This window comes from Muntiacus reevesi, chromosome 1, assembly GCF_963930625.1.
Source record: "Muntiacus reevesi chromosome 1, mMunRee1.1, whole genome shotgun sequence".
Classification (NCBI taxonomy): domain Eukaryota; kingdom Metazoa; phylum Chordata; class Mammalia; order Artiodactyla; family Cervidae; genus Muntiacus; species Muntiacus reevesi.
This window is the reverse complement of record NC_089249.1, coordinates 127,696,964-127,724,092: the sequence shown is the minus strand read 5'-3', so window position 1 is coordinate 127,724,092 and position 27,129 is coordinate 127,696,964. Positions and strand designations below refer to the sequence as shown.

Sequence of the window (27,129 nt, the reverse complement as noted above, 5' to 3'; positions counted from 1 at the left end):
GAAAGCATTTCCTCTGAAATCAGGAACAAGACAAGGATGCCCACTCTCACCACTACTATTCAACATAGTGTTGGAAGTTTTGGCCACAGCAATCAGAGCAGAAAAAGACATAAAAGGAATCCAGATAGGAAAAGAAGAAGTGAAACTCTCGCTGTTTGCAGATGACATGATCCTCTACATAGAAAACCCTAAAGACTCTTCCAGAAAATTACTAGAGCTAATCAATGAATATAGTAAAGTTGCAGGATATAAAATTAACACACAGAAATCCCTTGCATTCCTATACACTAACAATGAAAAAACAGAAAGAGAAATTAAGGAAACAATACCATTCACCATTGCAACAAAAAGAATAAAATACTTAGGAGTATATCTACCTAAAGAAACAAAAGACCTATACATAGAAAACTATAAAACACTGATGAAAGAAATCAAAGAGGACACAAACAGATGGAGAAACATACCGTGTTCATGGATTGGAAGAATCAATATTGTCAAAATGGCTATTCTACCCAAAGCAATCTACAGATTCAATGCAATCCCTATCAAGCTACCAACGGTATTTTTCACAGAACTAGAACAAATAATTTTACCCCATTTTTTAAACCAAGATAATCACAGTAAAACTAATTTGTCTGTATTAAACTTGGCCTGATTTTTACAGAAGTGCAACAAGAATAATGATTGACCATGTAAGTTCTTTTTTAAGATTGCATCACTGGAACTTCGTAAGCAAAGTACCAGGTTGATTTTTCCAAGCAGTTTTCTTGAAGCTGTCTGGTCATATCTGAGTTGATGTACACCTCTCTCAAATATAAAACATTCCAGGCAAAACAGATTAATACAGTCAATGTTTCTAATTGTGTCCTATTACGAAGAGAATGAAAATAAGAATATTCACTGAGAGTTTCTGAACTTGGGGGATCAGATAGGAAGAAAAAGTAAATGTTTCATCTTTGTTCTTTGGTATATCTTACCAAGTTGTTGACAGCTTAAGGGAAAAGATTTCTTTAAATCTGAAAAAAAACATTAAAGAACCCACAATACTTTATAAATACAAAGTCATAAAAATTAAAATCATCCTTATCAGTTCATTTAGTCTCATGTTATTAATTCTTATTCCTCTTGAATCCAGTTTTTTTCCCATTACTTCTTGCAACCTCACCTGAGGATTAAGGATGATAGGGACAGTGATAACTCCAAGAAATTCCAAGGTTTTCATTAAGGTTCATATGATTTTCCCAAGGAAGTGGCGCCTCAATCACCCACTTGTGAAGGTAGAGATTGTGGAAGGTATAGCCACAAGGTACAACCTTACTAATAAACCCAAATTTATCTTAGTTCTTCTACAATAAGAAAACAAGGGGACTTCCCTGGCAGTCCAGTGGTTAAGACTCCATGCTTTCATGGCCAAGGGCCCAGGTTCAATCCCTGGCTGGGAACCTAAGATTCCACAGCTTACAAGCTATGCAGTGTGGCCAAAGAAAGAAATAGACCCAAACCTATGTTCAATAATTCAACGGTTCAGTATTTTCTTTAATTTGGAGAGATCTGTAATAGATATTCAACACATTTCTAGCATTTAACTTAATTTTGGCAAAACTTTAAGGTTTCAATTTACTGAAAAGATTTGGAAAACTAATTTGAAAAACTCAACTAAAAGCTTTTTACCCTACTTATGTTTATCTATAGAATCCACCTGCCAATGCAGGACACATGGGTTCAATCCCTGGGTCAGGAAGATCCCCTGGAGAAGGAAATGACAACCCTTTACAGCACTCTTTCCTGGGAAATCCCATGGACAGAGCAGCTGGTGGGCTATAGTCCATGGAGTCACAAAAGAGCAATCAAACAACATATTTACTTACTTGCTCTTAACAATTATTTAGATTACTTAGGGATACATCATACCCAGTTATTTTTCTTGCAAGCCTAGATAATTCTAAAGAGATGTTTGTTTTAACCAACAACCTTTAACTTTTATTCGCTAAAAATATCTTAGATCACATAATTTTGAAAAGCATTTCAGTTAGTTTCTGTTAACATTTCTGAGAATTTCAGAATGCCCAATGTTTATGAGCTTGAGGTCAAACTAACTAAATAAAGCTCTTTTACAAAATAATTTTGCAGTACCATCCAGAGGTTACACATACACATGCATATCTACAACATAAATATGTTGATACACACAGATGCAGAGATCTTATAGTTATCAATATTAGTGAAATACACATCTAAGATTTTTTTATCTGCCCAATCTCCAAATATCACCCCCCCCTTTTTTTTTATGAGAAACAACTGCATTTCAAAGAACAGATCTTAAGTCTCAAAGAAGATGGGAATAGGAAATCTGTATCACAAAGACACAGATTAAGTGCAGAACAATTCTGTCTCCAAAGTCCCAATATCTACAAGTACTTTGAGATAAACAGAAGAGGTTTTGAGACTCACAAAAAGGAATGACATCCACCCACCTGTTGCTGGGCTGTTTCCCTCTGGGTATATCTAGCTTAGGGTATAAGGCAAAATAAATTCTCACTAGTTGTTGAGTATTTTCAGTTCCTTTAAATATTTAAGGAAATAATTTAGCACTTTACCCAAAAAATCCCTGTTTCACCAACTTTGCGAGGGGCCCATATGGGGCCATTTTATTTGATGTTGGAAAACTTGCATAGACCCTTAAAAACAATTTCTTTTCCAGTGTCCCAGTTGGTCACAACTGAAACACTGATCTCTGGGCCAGTTTTGATAATGAACCCCCAAGAAGGTGATATCGGGGAGGCTGAGGCATTGTTTTAAATATCTTTTCTAGGTTTAATTTTTCATTAGACTTCTGCAAGGACTCTTCTAGTGAATTATTTTGAAATTCTGAAAGCTTTTGGAGACTTCCGCTTACAAATTAAATCAGGTATTCCATTTGGTTTGTTTGATTTGGGAACCCTTGTTTTTAAGGGTACTTATTAACTGACCTTATTGTGTTAGGACATTCTTGTGTCCTAACCTTATTGTGTTATTGTGTTAGGACATTCTTCCTAACATAATTCTAGGTTGATTTTAGTAAAGCTTTGTCATTATGCTAAATAATTGCAGCTTCCAGGATTCATAACTCTTAAAATAAGTAGGTGAGCTGGAAGACAGTGTGCTCAACTATTTGGACATAAAGGATCACATTTCTTTTAGCCAGACCTTTGGTTTTCTCAGAGCCAAACTAATACCTAAAGGGACTTGTGGTGGGGTTGGGAATGATGGGGTATTTCACAGTGTATCTGTTGCACAGTTTTCTTGAGGTTGGCAAGTGACCGAGATGTCAGTCTAACCCATTCTGTAATCAACTTATCCTAACATGGGCGTCCCTGGGTTATGTGATGACCATTCTATCAACTTTAAAATGTCTGACCTGTACCCACAAATCTTTGCAGCCTTTTGGCTTCTGAGACTGCCATGAACATGGCCTTTACTTCAGGTGCACATTAAAAGAAATGCACAGTAACTAAAAAAAGAAAATAGAGACTAAAGAAAGGTCTGAATCAGCAGACCTCAAAGAATGGGGACTGCAGACTGATGCCAAGCAAAAGGAAAGCTGCAGCTATCACAAGTCTTCTCAGCAGGGAATCTAGGAAAGGATTCCTGATGGGGAGACAGATATCGAACCAACACAGTTCCCAATATGGAATCTAGAGACAGAATCAACAGACTAATGAACTGTGGAAAGCCAATTAGATCATGAGCTCAAAGATACAAAGTATGGAGCTCAACCAAAAGGAACTTACCAATGGCCCTGGAAAGAACAAGAAAGACAATGAACTCAAGAGTTCACAGGGTACCATGCCTGTGTTTCTCGCTGTCCCTGAAAGCCATTAGAAGTTCACTGCAAATCTCACTGCTACCACCTGTTAAAAACTAAATTCAATGAAATAAATTTGAAAATGTATTGTGCTTTATTAGATGATTCATCATGGGCAGACAGCGTCCCATCAAGCAACTATAAGAGGGCTCCCAGTACCACACTTGTTTTGACTACTATTGCTTAGCAGCATAGTTTTTTGGATTCAGGGAGTGTGACATGTCCAACTTTGCTCTTTTTTCTCAACGTTACTTTAGCTACTAGGGTGGGGTCTTTTGCAGTTCCACACAAATTTTAGGATTAGTTATTCAAGTTCTATAAAAAAAAATGCCTTTGGTATATAGATAGGGACTACATGAAATCTGTAGATTGCTTTGGATTTTGGAACATTTTAACAATATTAATTCTTCTAAATCAGAATCATGGATTTATTCTCCTTAATTGTGTCATCATCCATTTCTTTCATCAGTATTTAAGAGTTTTCAGAATACAAGTCTTTCACTTCCTTGGCTAAATTTATCTTTAGGTGTTTAATTCTTTTTGATGCAATTTTAAGGGGGATTGCTTTAATTATTTCTCTTTCTAATAGTTCATTAGTGTGTAGAAATTCAATCAACCTTTGTATATTAATCCTACAACTTTACTGAATGGCAAAATTTTTGTATTCTACAACTTTAGTTCTAATGGTATTTTGGTGGAGACTCCAGGGATTTCTATAAAACATCACCTGCAATTAGAGACAATTTTACTTCTTTCCAATTTGGATGCCTTTTACTTCTTTCCTTGTCTAATTTCTGTGGCTAAGACTTCCAATACTATATTGAATAAAAGCAGCAAGAGTGGGCATCCTTGTCTTGTTCTTAATCTTAGAGGAAAAAGCTTTCTCTCAGCTTTTCATCACTGAGTATGTTAGCTATGGATCTGTCATATATGGCCTTTATTATACTGAGGGATATTCTCTCTACACCCACTTTGTTAAGAGTTTTTATCATAAATGGATGCTAAATTCTGTAAAATGTTTTTTCTGCATCTACTGAAATGATCATATGATTTTTATCAGTCATTTCGGTGATGCAGTGCATCACATAATTGATTTGTGAATGTTAAAGCATCCTTGCATCCCTGGAATGAATCCCACTTGATCATGCTGCATGATCCTTTTTAAAGTATTGTTGGATTTGGTTTACTAGTATTTTGTTGAGGATTTTTGCATCTACAGTCATCAGGGACATTAGATTGCAATTTTCTTTTCTTGTAGTATCAATTCTTTTGTTTTGGTGTCAGGGTGATGCTGGCCTCATAAAGTGACTTTGGAAGTGTTCTTTCTTCTTCAATTTTGTTTTTGTTATTTTGAATAATTTGAGAAGGATGGGTATTAAACTTCTTTAAATGTTTGGCAGAATCACCTGTGAAGCCACCTAGATCTGGACTTCTGTTTGCTGGCATTTAGTGGGGAGGAGAGTGGAATACTAATTCAATTTCATTACTAGTAATTCAGATTTTCTAATTCCTCATGATTTAGTCTTGGAAGACTGCATGTTTCTAGGAATTTATACATTTCTTTTAGGCTGTCTACTTTGTTGGCATATAACTGTTCATAATGTTCCCTTATGATCTTCTGTATTTCTGTAATATTGATTGCTTTCTTTTCTGATTTTATTTATTTGGGCTCTTTTTTTCTTAATAAGTCTGTCTGGTTAAAGATTTGCTAATTTGTTTATCTTTTCAAAGAACCAGCTCTTAGTTTCATCAGTCTTTTCTATTGCCTTTTTAGCTATTATTTCACTTATTTCTGCTCTGATCTTTATTATTTCTTTCCTTCTACTAACTTTAGGCTTTGTTCTTCTTTTCCTAGTCCTTTGAAATGTAAAGTTAGACGGTTGAGAATTTTCTTGTTTCTTGAGGCGGGCCAATATTACAAAGAAATTCCCTCTTAGAAACTGCTTTTGCATCATTCAGCATAAGGAAGAGTACCCTAAAAGTACGAGGAAAGTTAGCACAGCTATCGTGCTATAATCAAATCAAGCAAATACTTACAAGGTCATTCATATTAGTTTGGCTAGCTGGATTAATTTCCTCCAAAAATTCTAAGACATAAAATGTGTATCTATCCATAAGATGGACTCCAACTGCGGGATCAGGTTGATGCTATGAAAAAGCAAAAGAAAAAAAGTACGTGTCTAATAAGAGATATGATCATTAAAACACAATATTTAAAATATAATCAAAATTTCCATCTAAGATATAAAGTCTAAGAATACGAAATAACATATATTTATAAAGCACATAAGTAATTTCAGAAATAGCTACATATTCCAACAATGCCATTTACAAACAGGAAAAAAAAATGTACCTACCGAAAGTGAATCTTCTCCCACTTGGCTACTAGCTAAAGCCATTATGTTAGGAGAATAAAATCTCTCATACATGGATGCTCCTTGACAAGTATCAATAATAAATAGTAGCTCATTGTATCTGAAAGAAAAGTGATAGTATCTTTGACATGAATCATGCTGCTAATCATATTGATCAATATTTTATAATACTTCCATAAGATATTTAAGTCATATCTTAATCATTTCATCAGCTAAAAATTTGAGACTTTTCAATAGAATTCCAAATACATATCTATACTAGAAAATTTAAAGGTATAATCATATCTGGGGAAACCACGTCAACAGAATGCAGTGGCTGTACCACAAAGTGGCTGCCCAAACTCTCTTCCCTTCCCTTATCTATGACATACAACTCAGAGTCTGAAAAAATGTTCAAAACAAAAAGCACTTCTCTGGCACTCACACAGTCCTAGAAACTGAGCTAGTTTTAGGGGAAAAAAAATACACACACACATATATATATATGACACTCACCATACTCAAAGATCTCAAAATCTAACTAGAAGACAGAGACGTAAACATGTAACTGAATCAGAATATAATGAGTATTACAAATGTTATTGAGGGCCTACAGCATGCCTGACACTAAGCTGGGGATGCAATACAGTCCCTGCCCTCACAAGCGTAGAGTCTAACAAAGTCACAAATGTTCCAAGAGCACTGAGAAAGAAACAGAGGGAAAGGCAGGTTACACAAAGGTGATGTGTCTGGCAAGAGCAGTGAGAGATGAATGTTCTTTAGTAAAGAAAGAAGAGCACATTCCAGCAGAGGAAAAAGCCCATATTAAGGCACCTAAACATAAAAACTATCAATGTTGGGGGTAAAGGAATAGTATGGTGCAGTTCAGATTTAGAATTAATTTGGTAAAATGGAGAGAAATTAGTTTCAGAAAGGTAGTGTGCTACTTGCTCAATCGTGTCTGACTCTGTGACCCAAAGGACTGTAGCTTGCCAGACTCCTCTGTCCATGGAATTTTCGAGACAAGAATACTGGAGTGGGTTGCCATTCCCTTCTCCAGGGGATCTTCCTGACCCATGGATTGAACCTGGGTCTCCAGCATTGCAGGCAGATTCTTTACCATCTGAGCCACCAAGATAGGGCCAATCTGTAAAGTATCCCGTGTGAAGTTTGGATCTTATCCTATAAATCTGAAGAAGCCATCAAAGGCTTTTTTAAAGTGAAAGAATAACATAATCAGCTCTACATTTTAAAATGAGCTGCCTGGCTGATGAAAATGAAAATAGAAAGCAGATAATATTTTCTCAGATACTGAATCTAGGTAAACAGCTAACACTACACCCAAAAAGAAAGCACGAATGATATCTAAGCAGATGATAGAAGGTACAATGAATATGACACATTTGTTCAGAGACAAAAATCTGGATACTTCTGGGGATCAGGACCATCTAAATTTACAAGAGGCAGTACAATAAGACAATTAAGAGAGTAAGCTTTGGGACCACTTGGATGTGAATCCTAGCATGAGCACTTAAGAGCTGTGCAAAGTTTGGCAAGTTATTTAAACTGGGCTCAATTTAGACACTTTTAAGAATGAGAATCATAATGTATCTGCCTCATGGAGTTATTAAAATTAAACAGAACAACAACACATGGCAACACAGTGCCAGTGCCTAGTATACATTCAATAAACATAGCTATGAATAAGATAAGATCAGTACCAAGCAAAAGCTGTCTCGATACTTCTATACATTCTCCTTATGCTTATAATCCAGTACTTAGAATATTTAATTTGTAGCATAGCTGTGTACATATTTCTGTTTTCTACCAGATTTTAAACACTCTGAAGGCACAGTAAGCATCCTATTCCCCTCTGTGCCATATGTTTAGAAGGTAAACCATAAGCATTTGTTGAGCATAACCAAGTTAAAAGCAATTCAACTGATACTTTATTTTTTTAATTGATTTTTAATTGGAAGACAATTGCTTCACAATGTTGTGTTGGTTTCTGCCTTACAGTGACATAAATCAGCCATAGGTATACAAATGTCCTCTCTCTTTTTAACCTCCTTCCCACCTCCCATCCCATCCTACCCATCTAGGCTGTTACAGAGCACCTGGTGGGGATCTCAGTGTCATAGAGCAAATTCCCACTGGCTATCTACTTTACATATGGTAGTGTTTATGCTTCAATCTCCTCTCTCAATTTGTCCCACCCTCTCCTTCCCCCGCTGTGTCCACAAATCCATTCTCTATGTCTGCATTTCTATTGCTGCCCCACAAATACATTCATCGGTACCATTTTTCTAGATTCCATATATATGTACAAATATAGAATATTTGCTTTTTTCTTTCTGACTTACTTCACTCTGTATAACAGGCTTTAAGTTCATCCACCTCACTAGAACTCACTCAAGTGTATTCCTTTTTATGACTGAGTAATACTCCATTGTATATATATGTACCACAGCTTCCTTATCCATTCATTCATTGATTGGTATTTAGGTTGCTACCATGTCCTGGCTGTTGTAAACAGTGCTGCAATGAACACTGGGGTAAGTAAAAGTCGCTCAGTCATGTCTGACTCTTTGCGACCCCATGTACTATATAGTCCACGGAATTCTCCAGGCCAGAATACTGGAGTGGGTAGCCTTTCCCTTCTCCAGGGGATCTCCCAACCCAGGGATTAAACCCAGGTATCCCACATTGCAGGCAGATTCTTTGCTGAGTCACAAGGGAAGCCCAAGAATACTGGAGTAGGTAGCCTATCCCTTCTCCCACAGATATTCTCAACCCAGGAATCCCAATCCAGAAATTTAGAATTGTCGTTTTCTCAGGGTATACGCCCATAAAATGGTAGTTTTGTTCCCAATTTTTACGAAATCTCCATACTGTTCTCCATAATGACTGTAACCATTTAGGTTCCCACCAACAGTGCAAGAGGGTTTCCTTTTTTCCACATCCTCTTCAGCATTTATGGTTTGTAGATTTTTTGATGATGGCCATTTTGACTGGTGTTGAGGTGATATCTCACTGTTTTGATCTGCATTTCTCTAATATTTAGTGATAATGAGGATTTTTTTCACGTGCTTACTAGCCATCTGTATGTTCAACTACTCATTTAAATTCACTTAGTCCACATAACAACTTTCAACTAAAAGAGTGCTTACCAGATTACTAATAATATATCATTGCTAATGTGAGCTGCTACAAATTTTATACTAAATTCAGCATTTTTCCCAAAGAAGAAATAATATGTTGTCATCACATGAAGAGTCCAAGAATGTGCAAAAAGTAAGAATAAAAACAAGATAAGAAATAAATGTATGTTCACAATCCCCCTAAATAATGGGGCACTTGGTTATTAGGAATCTTATTTTCTTCAAAAAGGATGAGAAATAATAAGAGAGATTATCTTAAAAGGTGAACTTTTTCCATGCTCTTTAAGAAATCTAAATTTTTCCTTTAAAAAGAATTCAGTTCATACTTCTCTAAAATATAATAAAACTACTGCCATAGTGTGTAATTGCTAGAAAAAAAAAAAGAAAATATAATTCAGTTCTATAGAAACAACAAACATAAATCTAAAGTTAGAAGAAGTAACATAAAAGTAAGTTTAAATCTCACAAGATTTGTAAATCTACTAACCATGGAAAAATTGGGTACTAATTTATCTTATGAAAAGTAGTCATTTATTACCGTCTTTTCTGCCACATTTGTTCAAAAGCATCTGCAAGTTCTATGTTGGTAATTTCTTCAGAATCCTGAAATTTCAAGAAACCATTTCCACCATGTCCTTATAGGAAGGGTCAGAAAGATCAAACAGACACTTCTTTTAAATGCAAACTGCAAACATCTAGATATTAACATTCACTTCATTCATGGCAATATTTTAATATCACTTGTTATTACATACTCTATGGTTAAAAGTACTTAATTTTTCTACTATACCAATTAAACAGAATAAGATAGACTGTGTAAAATATAGTAGATATATATTTAAGAGCTTTCTTATCATTCAGTTTTATAAAAGCATATTTATACTTTTTCACTGGTTCCATTATTATGTCAGAAATGAGGTTTCCATAGATAAACATTTCTCAAATACCAGGCAAACACTTTTGGTGAGAAAGGAGTTGAAGACACTAGCTAGTGCCTTAGTAAGCAAGCACCGTTCACAGTGTATACTTGAAATGTTGTAACTCTAGGAAATGCAGTTTTCACCTAAAAAATTACGCTTTCATAACCATCAGCCACTGTACTATGAGAGCTGACCAGAAGATCATGACATTCAAAATGCATGAGAGAGCCATGCTCTCTGTCTGGATTACAAAAGTTAGCTTTACCGCTTAATGACTGTGTTACCCTAGGCAAATAACACTTCTATGCCACAGTTTCCTCAGCTGTAAAGTAAGAAATGTATGAGTAAGACCATCAATAGCATGCCAATATAGGCCTTTTGTGTAAATTTTAAAAGGTACTTCCCACTGCCTATCAAAGTAGAAAAATCTATCTCAGTTCCCCTTCAGAATATAAGCAGTCCTATGAGCTTAACCGTGGTTAGTATATGCCTTTGTGGGATAAAAAATATTTCCTCCCTCATTAGACTCTATAGCAGGGCACTCACCACTCTGGCAAACTTTTTCTGTAAACAGCCAAGTAGTAAATGTTTTAGGCTTGTGAGTCATTTGGTCTCTGCTGCAACTACTGGACTCTGCCATATATTTTGACAATGTTTAAAACAAATTTATATATTCTGAGAATATATAAAACAAATAGATGCAACTGTGTTTTAATTAAACTTTATTTTGTAAACAGGCAGCCCTTCTATGGGCCATGGTTTGCCAGTTCAATCTTTAACACTGGAATTTCTCCCAAACCTGCAGTTATCCTGAAAGAGTACCAACAGACTCAGAAAAAGTTTGGCAGCCTATGTAATAGGAAGGCTTGTAATTATGGTAATATAATGGTAAAAAATGGCAATAGGTATTGTTTATTGAGGTTTACTATACACCACACACTATTCTTAATCATTGTGTATATTAATTCATTTCATTCTCACAACCTAAAGATCTTGGTGCTGATTTTCAGGGCTCTCACATATGACTTATGGGTTGTGCACTGCACATAAGTATCTGACTAGAGTGGTGAGTGCCCTGATATAGAGTTGTGTCTAATGAGGGAGGAAATATAAATAAAACCTTTTGCTTAGTACATCAAATAAAGCCAAGCTACAAGACTATACTTCATCTTATCTGCCACAGAAGAGTGAAAATTTCTTGTACATGTCAGGTAGATGAAAATGAAGTTTCCTGACTTCATTAACTCCGCTGGGTTAATTTATAAAGCTTATAAATTGACTGAATTTTTAAAGTTATAAATAAATGCCCCATGATAAAGAAAAGTAAACCACTAGGTAAGAGTCACTCTCTTGCTGTGTGACATCTAAAAATCATTCTGCCCCCGTTTTATCATCAGCTGATAAGTAATACACTGTTTTCAAATATCACTTCAAGTTGTCATACATTATGAGAAAAGAGAACTTCATAACAAACTATTTTAGCCAAAAATAATTTAAGGTATTTAAATTTCCTTCCATGCAAATTCCTTTTTGAAAAAGAGTCAGCATATTCTATCATTAAATATCTAAATTGAAAAATTACCTGTCATATAGATAAGAATATTGCTCCGATCATCAGAAAGAAGACGTTTTGACCGAGGCGTGCTAGATGGAATCCTCCCAGTTAACACCCGTAAAAAATTCTCCACAGTTACCTGAGGAAAAAACTTAGAAATCAGATGAAATAGAACTTGGGTAAACCTATCAATTGTTTTTCCAACTTTTAAAAACTTTCCTTCTTCTTTCTCTATGTATTACTCAGCATAAATTAAAAATAAAACTTAAAAAGAGAAATATAATTCAATTAAAATATATTTATTTAAATATACACTTCAAAATAACTTTGTTTCCATTCTTTACAAAATACTAAAAACCAACAAAAAACTAGTTTGGGGAAAACTAAGCTAATTATAAATTTTAAAAGTTCAAATGCTATACAAAGTATTGCCAAAAACTGAAAATAGATTATTAATCTGTCTTCACAGGCAGTTCTTTGGGAAGATATAAAATATACAAATATAAACAAATTTACCAATATTGTAACTACTGCACTTAATACAGTCAATTACCATTAATTACAGTAAAAAATACCTACTTAGTCAATTCTAGATCAACAACAAAAGACAGGTCCATAATAAATCATAAAAATAAAACCATAAGGATAGATCCATAAATAACCCTGATATTATACATCTTTAATTTTTTAATGCATTTTGTTACTTAAATTTCATTAGCGGTAACTTTATTATGTAAAAAAATTCATAACACTGCAAGCCAGATTTTCCAACCAGGAATTTCTGCATCTCCAGGATGCTTTGAAAGATATTTAAGTTCTTGGAAGTATAATGCTAATTTCAAGTTATATTATACAGATCTAAATTTTAAAAGCAGAAAATCAACCCAGCTTTCTTGTTCAACTCTTCCCTAGGTGAGTATGTGTCTATGAGTGTGTGTCTGTGAGTGTATGTGTAAGTTGTTTGGTTTACATTTTCTCAGAAGACACCAAAAGGGTGTTTCTTTTAACAGGACTTCTTGTTGGCTAACAAAGGGAAGTACTTGGTCTACATTTTACAATGACCAAAAAAGAACAAGAAAAAGTCCAACATTCACAAACATTTAAGTGTTGAACAAACATTTCTGAGTGCCTTCAGAGGGCTGTAAGAACCCGCTAGGTATAAGATACAGAAGATACATGTCCTTAAGGAACTTACAGCCTGGGAAAAGATATTAATTTCTTCAAAACAGGTCTGGGAACATGGGAAACTGTGTCTTACTTTTGGTAGGCTTAGTGAATGGGGAAGGATTACTGAGGAAGACTTTTATCAAGAAAGACTTGAAATGCTAAACACACTATTAAATTTAAAATAAAGTTTCAAAGGCAGAAAATAGAGTACAGTGCCATTTTTTAAATTTATTTTTAATCATACGTGCATAAAAACACTAGAGGCATATTAAAAGTGGTTACCTTTAAGTAGTATCAGTCATTTTAATATTTCCATAATTAATATATTTACTGAAAATATAAAACTTGAAATTTTAGATCAAATATGAAAAACAAAGAATACACTTACTATAAAAGGAAGTTGATACACTAAACCTCAGTAAAATAATACAGAAGCCAAGATAGAGTTGTTCTATCCTAGATACATATATGAAATTTTCATGCTGTGATACTTTTACTCATATACTGTTTCCTTAATATGAATTCCAGAAACTGCAGATTGTCAAGGCTACAGTGACAACTGTACAAAGTTTAAAGAAAAAGAATAAGATTATTTTATTCTACCACTCTGTTAGAACTTAAAAGTGAAAGCTACATTTCAAAAATGTTGCCACATTAAACATTTTACCTCATAACTTCTATAATCCACTTCTACATCATCTCCATACACATTCAGTTCCATATTCTTGTGACTATACACTGTAGCTGGTTTAGGATTTCTAGGGTTGCATGCCATATCATCTGCAAGCATCAGAACAATGTGGCTAGGAAAAGAAAATTTTAGTAAATATACTATTTCGATAAAATCAAAAAGTTAAAAAGATATACTTTATATACGTGCTAGGTCTTCAGTAGTGTCCAACTCTTTGTGACCCTATGGACTGTAGCCCTCCCGGTTTCTCTGTCCCTGGGATTCTCCAGGCAAGAATACTGGAGTGGGTTGCCATGCCCTCCCCTCCAGAGGATCTTCCCGACCCAAGAATGGAACCCATGTCTGTCTCCTGTATTGGCAGGAAGGTTCTTTATCACTAGCACCACCTGCAAAGCCCATATTTTATTCATATCATGTGGCAATTATTTTCATTCTTTATTAAAAATAACCCAAAACAATTATTGAGCACATATTTAAAAGTGCTTATATTAAAAAAAAATTTTTAATATGTCCCTATGTAGTGTAAGTTTTAAAGAAAAGAAATCGGAAAAATCTGGCATGAACTTATCCACAGAACTGGGAGTTACTAACTCAATTTTTTTTCCAACACAGTATACTTTATGCCATGTAGCAAAAGGAAGCTAAGATGAAAGAGTTACACTGTCCTCCCCAAACATTGCTTTTAATTTTAGTAATATCTGACTCTCTCAAGACTTACAGAGTTAAACTGTGATAGTCCAAAAATTTTACTTTTCAGAATCTCAAACGCTTTAGTATGAAAACATACAATCCATCAGCAAGTGCAGTCTCTGTACCACAGGAACACATCTCCAGTGCAATCATTCTTCACTGGCTCCACTCCATCCCCCTGAAATCAGCCACCATCTCTCTAGCTGATGCTGGACTAGATGCTGGAATAGCTCCCATCTGGCTTCCTGCTTCCACTCCCATCTTCCTATGGTTCGTTCTCCTTAGAGCCACCAGAGAGCCCTTCCTTAAACAAGTCAAATCATTAAACTTTCTCACTTAAAATCTTTCAAGGACTCCCCATTATAATCAGAGGAAAACAGAAACTCCTTACATGGTCTGCAAGGCTTAATGTGATCTCTGTCTCTCTCTCTCTCTATTTCTCTCTCTCTCTCTCTCACTTCACCCCTAACAGCCAAGCTCACTATGCTCCTTCCACACTATTCAGGAACATGCTAAACCTTTTCCAATTCAGGGACTACTGACCAAATTTAGACTTCTTTCCTCCCAAATCTTCCTATCATTCCAATCTTAGCTAAAGTGCTCTGTTCTCACTACATGCTTTCTTTTATACAGGTCATTTACAAATCTGAAATCATTTCCCATCACCACCCCTATTAGAATATGAGCACTTCTCTGAGGGCAGGGGCTTTTTCTGTCCTTCACTGCTGTATCACTCAGGCTTAGAAATACAGCCTGGCATATAGTAGACATTCAAGAAACACTAACTGAGTGAATGAAACATTTTCATTTTTTGTGTGAATTTTCTTTGAGAGAAAATTACAACGTGTCTCTTAAATTCTTCTCATCTTGATCTTACCACTAAAATGAGTGAACATGAATCAGGCAATTCTTTATTCTACCATATACTTGAGCTTCCCCAACATAAGGGAAAAATTAATATGGCATACATAATTAGTCTGGCAGGAGATAGCAAGAAGAAAATGTTCTTCCGCATATGTTCCAAATACATTAAAGTTCAGAACTGAAACATTGTGATTTTTCTTAAAAACTGGCTAAATTTCTATTTTGAAAGGGTTCCAACCCTGCCACATTCAAAGATCAGATCTTCAGCTGTTACTGATTCATTCTCACAAAATGGTTAAAGTTATTGCTCTTAAAATGGAAAATATATCTTCTCATTTTACTTAAAATGATTTATATTAAGTTATTAGCAACCATACCTTTTTTGTTATACAACTACTATTAAACAAAAATGAGCTGACCTATAAATCTCAATATAAGATTATTCCTTTAGGCCATGTTTTCGGCTGAAGGTTAAATTCATTCCTTGAAATTAAATGTCAATTTCATAAAGAAGTAATCACTTCAGCATAAAATTATAAATTCAATCAACACTTTTCTGATAGATAATTTTGAGCTTCAATGTAAGTATTATAACCTTTGGCTAACATAATCAATATATCATAAAAAATCATGGTATCTGGAGACAATATATGAAAAACAGGACAGAAAAGAGACTGAATTTCAAAAGTTTACAAATTCAACCATATATTCTAATGCATTGTTTCTAAAAGTTAAGAAATGTTCAGAACTCTTGTCTGGAGGGAAAAAAATCTGACTGGGTCTCACTGTCAAATCATTTATATATGAAAGTGAAGTGTTACTCGTTCAGTCATACCTGACTCTTTGCAACCCCATGGACTGTAGCCCACCAGGCTCCTCTGTCCATGGAGTTCTCCAGGCAAGAATACTGGAGTGGGTTGCCACTTCCTCCTCTAGGAGACCTTCCCAACTCAGGGATGGAACCTGTGCCTCCTGCATTGGCAGGTGGATTCTTTATCACTGAGCTACCAAGGAAGCCCACAAGTCATATGATGTTATTGAATATCGTCCCATAAATCTCATTTGTGCTGTTATGGAAAATCTGCATTTTGAAAATCTACATTGTACAAAGAAGTATATCTTTTAACACCTCCAAGAAAAAAAGCTGTACAATTAATTTAATCTTTGCACTTTTGTGTACAACAACAGAAGAGCCTAAAATGGAATGCGAGAAGGCTATTAAATATTTCTAGTAAGATCTTGCCTTTATCTTCTGCAGAATATAAAGAATATGCTCTTTAATTAGTAAATATTTTTTAAAGTTAAAGATGTTTTGTTACTGTAGCTAAAAATTTCTTAGTCATAACACTTTTGAAGCTCTTGTCATTCTTCTACACCTACTAGAAGTTGTTCACCAGTTATTATTTTTGCTTGAAGTGTGCTTTTTTCCTTCTCTTCCCAACCTCCCTTTCAAAACAGGAAGTGGGTTTCTGTTAGTGAACTGAACAGACATCTAATTTTTATGACTTTTGAGTTGTATACTCACTTGGCTACTTGATAATTATTATATAATTGATCAAATGGTGATGTGTATTAATGTGAGTTTGACCATATATCTACATTGTCTTATAATATGTGGTTATAGCTCTGTAGGCAAAAAATTTGTCAGTGTTCGTCAGTTTATAAAAACCTAGCGCAAGAGCTAAACATCTAAATAAACAAATGGGGCGGGAGACCATATCTAAACTACTTTCTTGAGTAAGTGCAATCTACTAAAACTCTTTATCAGTAGATCAAAGTTAACATTTTAATATCTATTTTTATTAAGTATAACAATATAGATAGAAGAACTACAGAATAGTAAGTTAACTTTTACTTATCCAGAATAAATATGAAAATATATTTGTAGAATAAGCTCCCTTATATGATCTATTTGATTGTCTCTGCTTCCAGTATGGTGGAGAAAAACAGTTTAGGTAAATTAATTTCTGACTAATACAGGTTTTACTTTCTAGAAATAACATCTCAATTTCATGATTTGAAGCCTTGGAAGTCGATATAATTAAATTTAAGTTAATGGGTAGGTATAAGGATTTAATGTCAGCTTACCTTTTTACTGACTTGAGTAATCTCCCACTCAAGCTATGGCCAAATTCTTGGAAACCATTAATATAAAACTCTGTGAAATATCTTTTCTCCAAAAAAATTAAATTATGTTCACAAATGTTAATTTCACTTATCCTCTTAACACCTCCTGAGTCAGATATAATGTGACAGATTACAAATTATTTCTATCAAATTTCCACTAGAAATTCCTCAGAAATTTCTTAGAAATACTTATTATTATCACCACTTTCCCTGGTGAAATGTCGAGTTGAGTCTGACTTATTTTGAGGTCACTCCCCCTGCCACCAGTCAAACACTTAGGTTTTCCATGAAAATTATAGTTTCCTTCTCTGCCCTTTTCTCTCCCTGTATCTCCACATCAGTTGAAATTACAAAAATTGGCAAGTATATTTGAAAGACCATATGCTCGCAATACATATCTGCTGGTTGAAAAGGGGAGGGAGGAAGAAGGAAAGGAAAAAAGAAAGAAGGTAGAAAGAGAAGTAAATTAGTGTGTATTCCACCCCACCAATTGTCTTTCTTCCCTCCTATTTCTCAGAACAACCTAGCACCTACCCAAAATCACATGATATAAAATGCATCAGCTCCTTTTATTGCTTCCCCAATACAGTTGTCCCCTGGTTGGCTGGCAAGGGGTTGGTTCCAGGAATCCCTGTGATTACTAAAATTACTAAAATCCACAGATGTTCACGTTCTATATATAAAATGCCTTGGTATTTGCATATACTCTACATACCAACATTCTCTCTATACTTTATATCATCTCTAGATTATTTACAGTAATAGCTAAGGTTTTTGTTTGTATTTCCCTGACGCTTAGTGAACAGCTAAGCACCTGTTCATGTACCCATTGGCCATCAGCATATGGTGGCTCAAATGGTAAAAAATCAGCCTGCAATGCAGGACTCGGGTTCGATCCCTGTGTCGGAAAGATCCCCTGGAGGAGGAAGTGGCTACTCACTCCAGTATTCTTGCCTGGAGAATTCCATGGACAGAGGAGCCTGGTGGGCTACAGTCCATGGGGTCACAAAGAGTCAGATACAACTGACCAACAAACTCATTTTCATTGTATCTTCTTTGGGGAAATGTCTGTTCAGATCTTCTGCTCATTTTTAAAATTTTAGTTTTTTATTTATTCATTTATTTGGGCTGCACTGGGTCTTTGTTGCAGCGCATGGGCTTTCTCCAGTTGTGGAAAGCAGGGGCTAATCTCTAGTCAAGGTGTGTGGGCTTCTCATTGCGGTGTCTTCTCTTGTTAAGGAGTACAGGCTCTAGAACATGCAGACTTCAGGAGTTGTGGCATGGGGCTCAGTTGCCCAAGGCATGCGAAATCTTCCTGGAACAAGGATTGAATCCATATCCCCTGCACTGGCAGGCAGATTCTTAACTACTGACCACCAGAGAAGTCCCCTCTGCTCATTTTTTGATTGGATTGTTTTTTTACTATTCAGTTTATGGGTATGTGCTAAGTCGGCAGCTAAGTCACTTCAGTTGTGTTCAACTCTTTGCAACCCTTGGACTGCAGCCCTCTAGGCTCCTCTGTCCATGGGATTTTCCAAGCAAGAATACTGGGGTGGGTTGCCGTGTCCTCCTCCAGGGGATCTTCCTGACCCAGGGATGGAACCCACAGTTCTTATGTCTCCTGCAATGGGAGGCAGGTTCTTTACCACTAGTGCCACCTGGGAAGCCCATTCAGTTTATGAGTTTTTTATATATTTTGATCATTAACCCCTTACCAGATATGTGATTTGCAAATATTTTCTCCCATTCAGTAGATTGCCTTTTCATTATGGATGGTTCCCTTTCCTGTACTTTCAGTTTGATGTAGTCTCATTTGTTGATTTTTGCTTTTGGAGTCAAACCCCCAAAAATTCATCACTATGACTGATGTCAAAGAGTTTACTGCCAGTGTTTGCCCTTAGGAGTTTAATGGTTTCAGGTCTTACATTCAAGTCTTTAATCCATTTTATTTTTCTGTATGGTGTGAGAAAATGTTCTAATTTCAGTTTTTTATATGTCACTGTTTAGTTTTCCCAGCACCATTTATTGAAGAGACTGCTCTTTCTCCATAGTATATTTTTGGCTTCTTTGCCATAAATTAACTAATCATATATGCATGAATTTATTTCTGGGCTCTCTATTCTGTTCCACTGGTCTATGTAACTGTTTTTATACCAATTCTATACTTGTTTGATTCCCTGATAGCTCAGATGATAAAGAATCTGCTTGCAATGCAGGAGACCCAGGTTTGACCCCTGAGTCAGGAAGATCCCCCGGAGAAGGAAATGGCAACCCAATCCAGTATTTTCGCCTGGAGAATTCCATAGACAGAGAAGCCTGGTGGGCTACAGTCCATGGGGTCACAAAGAGTCAGACACAGTTAAGTAGCTAACACTTTCATACTGCTTTGATTACTACAGTTTTATAATATAGTTTGAAATCAGGGCATGTGATGCCCCTAGTTTGTTCTTCTTTCTCAAGACTGCTTTGACTATTTGGGGTCTTTTAAGGTTTTATACAAACTTTAGGGTTGTTTTTCCTATTTCTGTGAAAAATGCCATTGGAATTTTGATAGGGATTGCACTGGGTAGTATAGACACTTGGGTAGCACAGACATTTCAACAATATTAATTTTTCCAATCCACGAACTTCTGTTTGTGTTGCAAGCACAACAGAAGAAAATGTATTTGTAAAGGGTACCACTTATAGAATCAACCAAAAAAGGAAAAAAACTGACAGCTAAAAATTCTATCAAAAAATAAAAATTCAAAATTCTGAGGCTTATTTGAAAGCTGTTAAACATCTAATTAAATGAAAATATACCTTTTCATAAATTGAATGATTTAATACCATAGGGAAGTCCACTCTCTTTAAATTAATCTACTGTAATGCAAATCAAAATCCCAACAGGGTTTTAAGAACTTGACAAGCTGATTGTAAACTTAATATGGAAGAACAAGACCCAAGAATAGACAAGACGGTTCCAAAGAAGAACAAAGTCAAAGAAATCAAGTTACCAGATATGAAGATAGTGTCAGGAATGAAGACATTGTGGTATTGATCAAGAAAAAGCATCTCTCATTTCAGCAGTCCATACACAGTACTCCTATCTGTTTAGAAATCAATAAAGAAATTTCTCATTTGCCCCATAAAACTCTTAAAGGTCTTCTAAGTCTTACAAATGGATCTTATCTAAACATAAGAGCATGACAGTAGTGGCCAAATGTTCCTTTTACCATCGTCACTATTCTCCTCCTCAGAGCACATTCTGGCTTCTTAACTATTCTAAATGTTTACCTACTCAAGATATTATGGACTTCACCAAGAACATCACAGGGAGTGGTAGACAGATCAGCTGCCAACGTGAGAATAAAACAACAAGACTGCTCAGAATACATAAGGATCGATATTCAAACATTATTATTTATATTTTTATAGAATATGAGAAAAAACTGTTGGGAAATGACACACGACAAGAAGCAGAACACTCAAAGGTATAAGTTAATATTATCTTCACAATAACTACAATAATATATTACAAATTATTTACAAAGCATTTTACTACTGTTTTAGTCCTTTTGTTCACAAAAAATGAGGCAAAATTATAAAACAAAAATAGTAGAATAAAATTTTAAATATATATTTATTATTGAGAAAATTTTATAAATTAATGGTAATGGTTTAAAAAAATATCACTCAGTGACCTCCCTGTACAAAGTTCTACATAGCAACACAAAGAAAGAAAGTTTTATGCGTAGGAAAGGACAGCACGGAGGATATTCTAAGCACTCTAAGAAGGATGAATGATTAAAAAAAAATGGAAATAGAAGTTAATAAGTATTATGTAGTAGACATCAGAACAAATCAACAGAAGAATGCAGTAAGTTATTATTAACAAAGCAGTAAAGACTGAAGGCTGGTTGAAATTTATGTAATTTTTTAGAGAAACAACAGGCACTGCAGGTTGTTGATCGTGGGAGTTAAAAGACGAAAGCAATATCTGAGAAAGATAATTCTAACAGCTGTGTGTAGGATGAGCTGGAGGGCGAAAGACACTAGAAACAAGGAATAAACAGCTACAAAGCAGCTGAAGTACAGAGGCATGAAGTACACGAAGCACGAAATAATGAAACTCAGGCAACAGTAAAGGCTACGGAAAAAAGTTAAAATGAGAAAATAGGAGAGGCATTCATTATATTACTCAATTAATATTAATGGTTTTCATAAGCACTACATTCAACATGTAGATATACATTTCTAATTAAATAAGGTATTAAATGACCATTGTGCATAATTAAAACAACCTCTATAAGACTGTCATAAGAATAAAATGAGATCATGTTATAACAAGAATTCTCTAATTGTAAATGTTACATAAATATTATCTGCTGTAATTTCTTAGGGAAGAGACAGCTGTGAAATAATAGAAATGCTCCAGCCATAAAATCACAACACCTGAATTCAAATTTTGGTTTTATTATTTAATGGTACTTTATGCAAGTCATTTAACCATTCTGAATAAGAGTTTTTAATATGAAAATGGCGACTAGGGAGTTCTCCCATAAAGGTCTCAAGAGATAGATGAAATAATTCATTATAAAATGCCTATCACAGTATCTGAATTATGGTAGATAGTGAATGTATGCTGCAGGGTGGTAGAAAAGGAGGCCAAAAATAGCGGTCCACTTTGGCTGACCTTATTGGAAAGCCACAAGCATCTCCAAAGAACTATATCTATGGCCTTCTCCATATTATTTTAATGGAAAATTATACAAGAAAATCCCTGAAGTATCTTATTAATGCTCCATCTTACACAATACTCTCTTATGTATAAGATCTAATTCACAGCAGCCTAAAGAATTGTTAGTCAAAAGCTATGTTACCAACTTGATTTTCAAAACAACAATAATAGGCAGTTAGTGATATTTTTTTCTTTTTTAATTTACAACATTATTGGAATTTGCATTTATAATTCTAATATTTATTACTTGAGAAAGAAGTTAAAAGGGACAACTGACCAAAAATACAAAAGTGCATCCTGAGGAACATAAACAGTAAGAAGATAGAGAATAAATTGAAGTTAATCTGATAGAAAGAAATGAATCTGAAGTTCCCTTGGTGAGATGATCCTACCCATGGATCCCAAAAGTAGGACTCAGGGAATAGTTATAAAATCTACTACAGAGCACTTTTAGCTCAGAAGAGTTTATGAATCAAAATCTTAAACAACTATAAGCAAGCAATATTCATAAATATTTCCTTTCTATCCTAGACCAATTAAATTCCACTTAACTAGGGGCCTTTAGTATACTATCCATTCATTCATTCATTCAACTTTGCACAATATACTAAAGAATGTATTGGAATACAAAAAATAGTATCAGAAACTGCCTTGAAAAAATAAGATCAATACATACAAAAAAGTGCCTTGACAGAAATATAAATAAAATATTTATACAAGAAGGACCAAGAAAGCTTTAGGGAATGTATGAAGTGAATCTGGACACATGGAAACCTGAAAAGAGGGAAGAAGGAAAAAAACTATAGATGAAAGAACAAGTGTAAAGCAACAACAGATGCCAATACAGAGACTTACAAGAAGAAAGCATAAAAAACTGAAATGAGCAGAATATTAGATATAGACAGACTACAGAGGCCTTGAGTTCCAGAATAAAGGACTGGTACTTTGTTTTGCAAGAATTTATGGATAAGGAGAGAATAAAGCTTTTAAATTAGGAATATTAATCTCATACAATGATTAAAATATAGAGTAAGGGGGAAAAAGGTATCAGAATAGCCACTGGACCATCACTGAGTCACTATTCTATACAGCTGAAATTAATACAACATTGCAAATCAACTCTATCACAATAAAAAGATATGAATAACCAACAAATCATAGAAGAAATCAAAAAAGAAATCAAAATATGTATAGAAATGAAAGAAAATGAAAACACAACAACCCAAAACCTATGGGACATTGTAAAAGCAGTGTTAAGGGGAAGACTCATAGCATTACAGGCTTACATCAAGAAACAAGAAAAAAGTCAAATAAATAACCTAACTCTACACCTAAAGCAATTAGAGAAGGAAGAAATGAAGAACCCCAGGGTTAGCAGAAGGAAAGAAATCTTAAAAATTAGGGCAGAAATAAATGCAAAAGAAACTAAAGAGACCATAGCAAAAATCAACAAAGCTAAAAGCTGGTTTTTTGAAAAAATAAACAAAATTGACAAACCATTAGCAAGACTCATTAAGAAACAAAGAGAGAAGAACCAAATTAACAAAATTAGAAATGAAAATGGAGAGATCACAACAGACAACACTGAAATCCAAAGGATCATAAGAGACTACTACCAGCAGCTCTATGCCAATTAAATGGACAACTTGGATGAAATGGACAAATTCTTAGAAAAGTAAAACTTTCCAAAACTGAACCAGGAAGAAATAGAAGATCTTAAAAGAACCATCACAAGCAAGGAAATTGAAACTGTAATCAAAAATCTTCCAGCAAACAAAAGCCCAGGACCTGATGGCTTCACAGCTGAATTCTACCAAAAATTTAGAGAAGAGCTAACACCCATCTTACTCAAACTCTTCCAGAAAATTGCAGATGAAGGTAAACTTCCAAACTCATTCTATGAGGCCACCATCACCCTAATTCCAAAACCAGACAAAGATGCCACAAAAAAAGAAAACTACAGGCCAATATCACTGATGAACATAGATGCAAAAATCCTTAACAAAAATCTAGCAAACAGATCCAACAACATATTAAAAAAATCATACACCATGACCAAGTGGGCTTTATCCCAGGAATGCAAGGATTCTTTAATATTCACAAATCAATCAATGTAATACACCACATTAACAAATTGGAAGATAAAAACCATATGATTATCTCAATAGATGCAGAGAAAGCCTTTGACAAAATTCAACACTCATTTATGATTAAAACTCTCCAGAAAGCAGGAATAGAAGGAACATACCTCAACATAATAAAAGCTATATATGACAAACCCACAGCAAGCATCACCCTCAATGGTGAAAAATTGAAAGCATTTCCTCTGAAATCAGGAACAAGACAAGGATGCAACTATAAAACTCCTAGAGGAGAACATAGGCAAAACACTCTCCGACATAAATCACAGCAAGATCTTCTATGACCCACCTCCCAGAATATTGGAAATAAAAGCAAAAATAAACAAATGGGCCTAATGAAAATTAAAAGCTTTTGCACAACAAAGGAAACTATAAGTAAGGTGAAAAGACAGCCCTCAGATTGGGAGAAAATAATAGCAAATGAGGAAACAGACAAAGGATTAATCTCAAAAATATACAAGCAACTCCTGAAGCTCAATTCTAGAAAAATAAATGACCCAATCAAAAAATAGGCCAAAGAACTAAACAGACATTTCTCCAAAGAAGACATACAGATGGCTAACAAACACATGAAAAGATGCTCAACATTACTCATTATCAGAGAAATGCAAATCAAAACCACAATGAGGTACCATTACACGCCAGTCAGGATGGCTGCTATCCAAAAGTCTACAAGCAATAAGTGCTGGAGAGGGTGTGGAGAAAAGGGAACCCTCTTACACTGTTGGTGGGAATGCAAACTAGTACAGCCACTATGGAAAACAGTGTGGAGATTTCTTAAAAAACTGGAAATAGAACTGCCATATGACCCAGCAATACCACTTCTGGGCATACACACTGAGGAATCCAGATCTGAAAGAGACACGTGCACCCCAATGTTCATCGCAGCACTGTTTATAATAGCCAGGACATGGAAGCAACCTAGATGCCCATCAGCAGATGAATGGATAAGGAAGCTGTGGTACATATACACCATGGAATATTACTCAGCCGTTAAAAAGAATTCATTTGAATCAGTTCTAATGAGATGGATGAAACTGGAGCCTATTATACAGAGTGAAGTAAGCCAGAAAGATAAAGAACATTACAGTATACTAACACATATATACGGAATTTAGAAAGATGGTAACGATAACCCTATATGCAAAACAGAAAAAGAGACACAGATGTACAGAACAGACTTTTGAACTCTGTGGGAGAAGGTGAGGGTGGGATGTTTCGAAAGAACAGCATGTATATTATCTATGGTGAAACAGACCACCAGCCCAGGTGGGATGCATGAGTCAAGTGCTCGGGCCTGGTGGGCTGGGAAGACCCAGAGGAATCGGGTGGAGAGGGAGGTGGGATGGGGGACTGGGATGGGGAATACGTGTAACTCTATGGCTGATTCATATCAATGTATGACAAAACCCACTGAAAAATAAAAAAAAAATAAAAATAAAAACATAAATTTTAAAAAGAAAAGCTACAGGATTTAACTATAGAAATTATTTATAAGATAGAGATTGTTATAAAAACTCATATCCACCCAGCTTGTGGTAGAGCTAAATAATTATATACACATTTAACTCCATAAACTTAATTCTTATGCATTGAGTCAAAAAAACTAAAGGAGAGACAGATTTCATCCACCCAACTACTCAAGCATTTATTCCCCAAAGTCAACATGAGATGAGATGGGAGCTATGATTCTACATTCTCTCAGTCAGTCTCAATTCTCTTGTGCCTCTCACAGCACGAGCATCACGATTCTAGTGTTGAAAAAGATATGGATATTTTTCATATAATATGTCCTTTAATCTGAAGTAAACCACTTCACCAAATGTTCCATCAAAGAAAAAGAACACAGTAATTTGTTCTAGCATTGCTCTAAAACTGACTGTGTTAGACTTGATGAAAGATAATGCTATATTGTACTTTATGTGCTATTTAAGAAACGTGTAAGAATAACTGGCTCCATTTTTGCTTCACATACCAACTGTAGAAACTAACCTCTGCTTAACGCCTTTTCTCTTCCTCATCTTAAGCATATAAAGCTTACTGGAGGTAGCAAAACAGAGATTTAGTCCAAAACTATTAACTGAGGACACAGAATTTCCTAAAAATAATGAAATTATTTCAAGAAGCTAAAACCAAACAAAAAAAAAACAAACTCTCTGTGAGTGGGTAAGGTTACAGAAAGCAGAGCCACAAAGTGCAAGACAGCTGAACTCCGTGGAACTTAAATGTGAACAGGGTAATAGACAAGCTGGAGGGCAACTATAAAAATCTTGTGAGCACATCATTTTCTTTTCTCCCCATAACCATTAAATTCCCTCTCTGAATCAATATTTTGATATAGTATTATAAAATTTTGACAACCTATGTGTTAAAAGGTCTTTTATATCACATAAACTTGCTAAAAACTAGATGAACACTTTAGAAGACAGAAATGTTCTTACTTTTAAAGTAAAAACTTGTGCTTGCTTTGCCTAACTGGTTAATACTTTGGCCACCTGATGTGAAGAACTGACTCATTTGAAAAGACCCTGATGCTGGGAAAGACTAAAGGCAGGAGAAGAAGAGGACGACAGAGGATGAGATGGTTGGATGGCATCACCAACTCAATGGACATGAGTTTGAGTAAATTCCGGGAGTTGGGGATGGGCAGGGAGGCCTGGCATGCTGCAGTCCATGGGGTCGCAAAGAGTCAGACACAACTGAGCGACTGAACTGAACTGAACTGGGTAAAGTATTTCCAAATCACAAGTTAATTTATCCAACATCTACTGAGCACCTACTATCCAGGCACTGTGCTGGATGCTATAAGTACAAAGTGAAATAAAATATAATCCTTGTTCCCTTCAAGGAGTTAATAATCTAATAAGGGAGACACTATAATTAGTTGACCATGTT

The 27,129-nt window shown here is 35.1% G+C and overlaps 1 protein-coding gene across 1 annotated transcript in view; it reads right to left on the bottom strand.

Annotated features, from left to right (window-relative positions):
* Nucleotides 1-27,129, bottom strand: part of PIGK (phosphatidylinositol glycan anchor biosynthesis class K) — a 128,949-nt gene that overhangs the window by 88,355 nt on the left and 13,465 nt on the right. The window contains exons 4-8 of the mRNA XM_065910773.1: nt 13,669-13,804; nt 11,862-11,973; nt 9,898-9,994; nt 6,202-6,319; nt 5,882-5,992 (exon numbers count right to left, since the gene is read on the bottom strand). Of these exons, the coding sequence (XP_065766845.1) occupies nt 5,882-5,992; nt 6,202-6,319; nt 9,898-9,994; nt 11,862-11,973; nt 13,669-13,804 (574 nt within the window). The remainder of the gene's footprint in view (nt 1-5,881; nt 5,993-6,201; nt 6,320-9,897; nt 9,995-11,861; nt 11,974-13,668; nt 13,805-27,129) is intronic.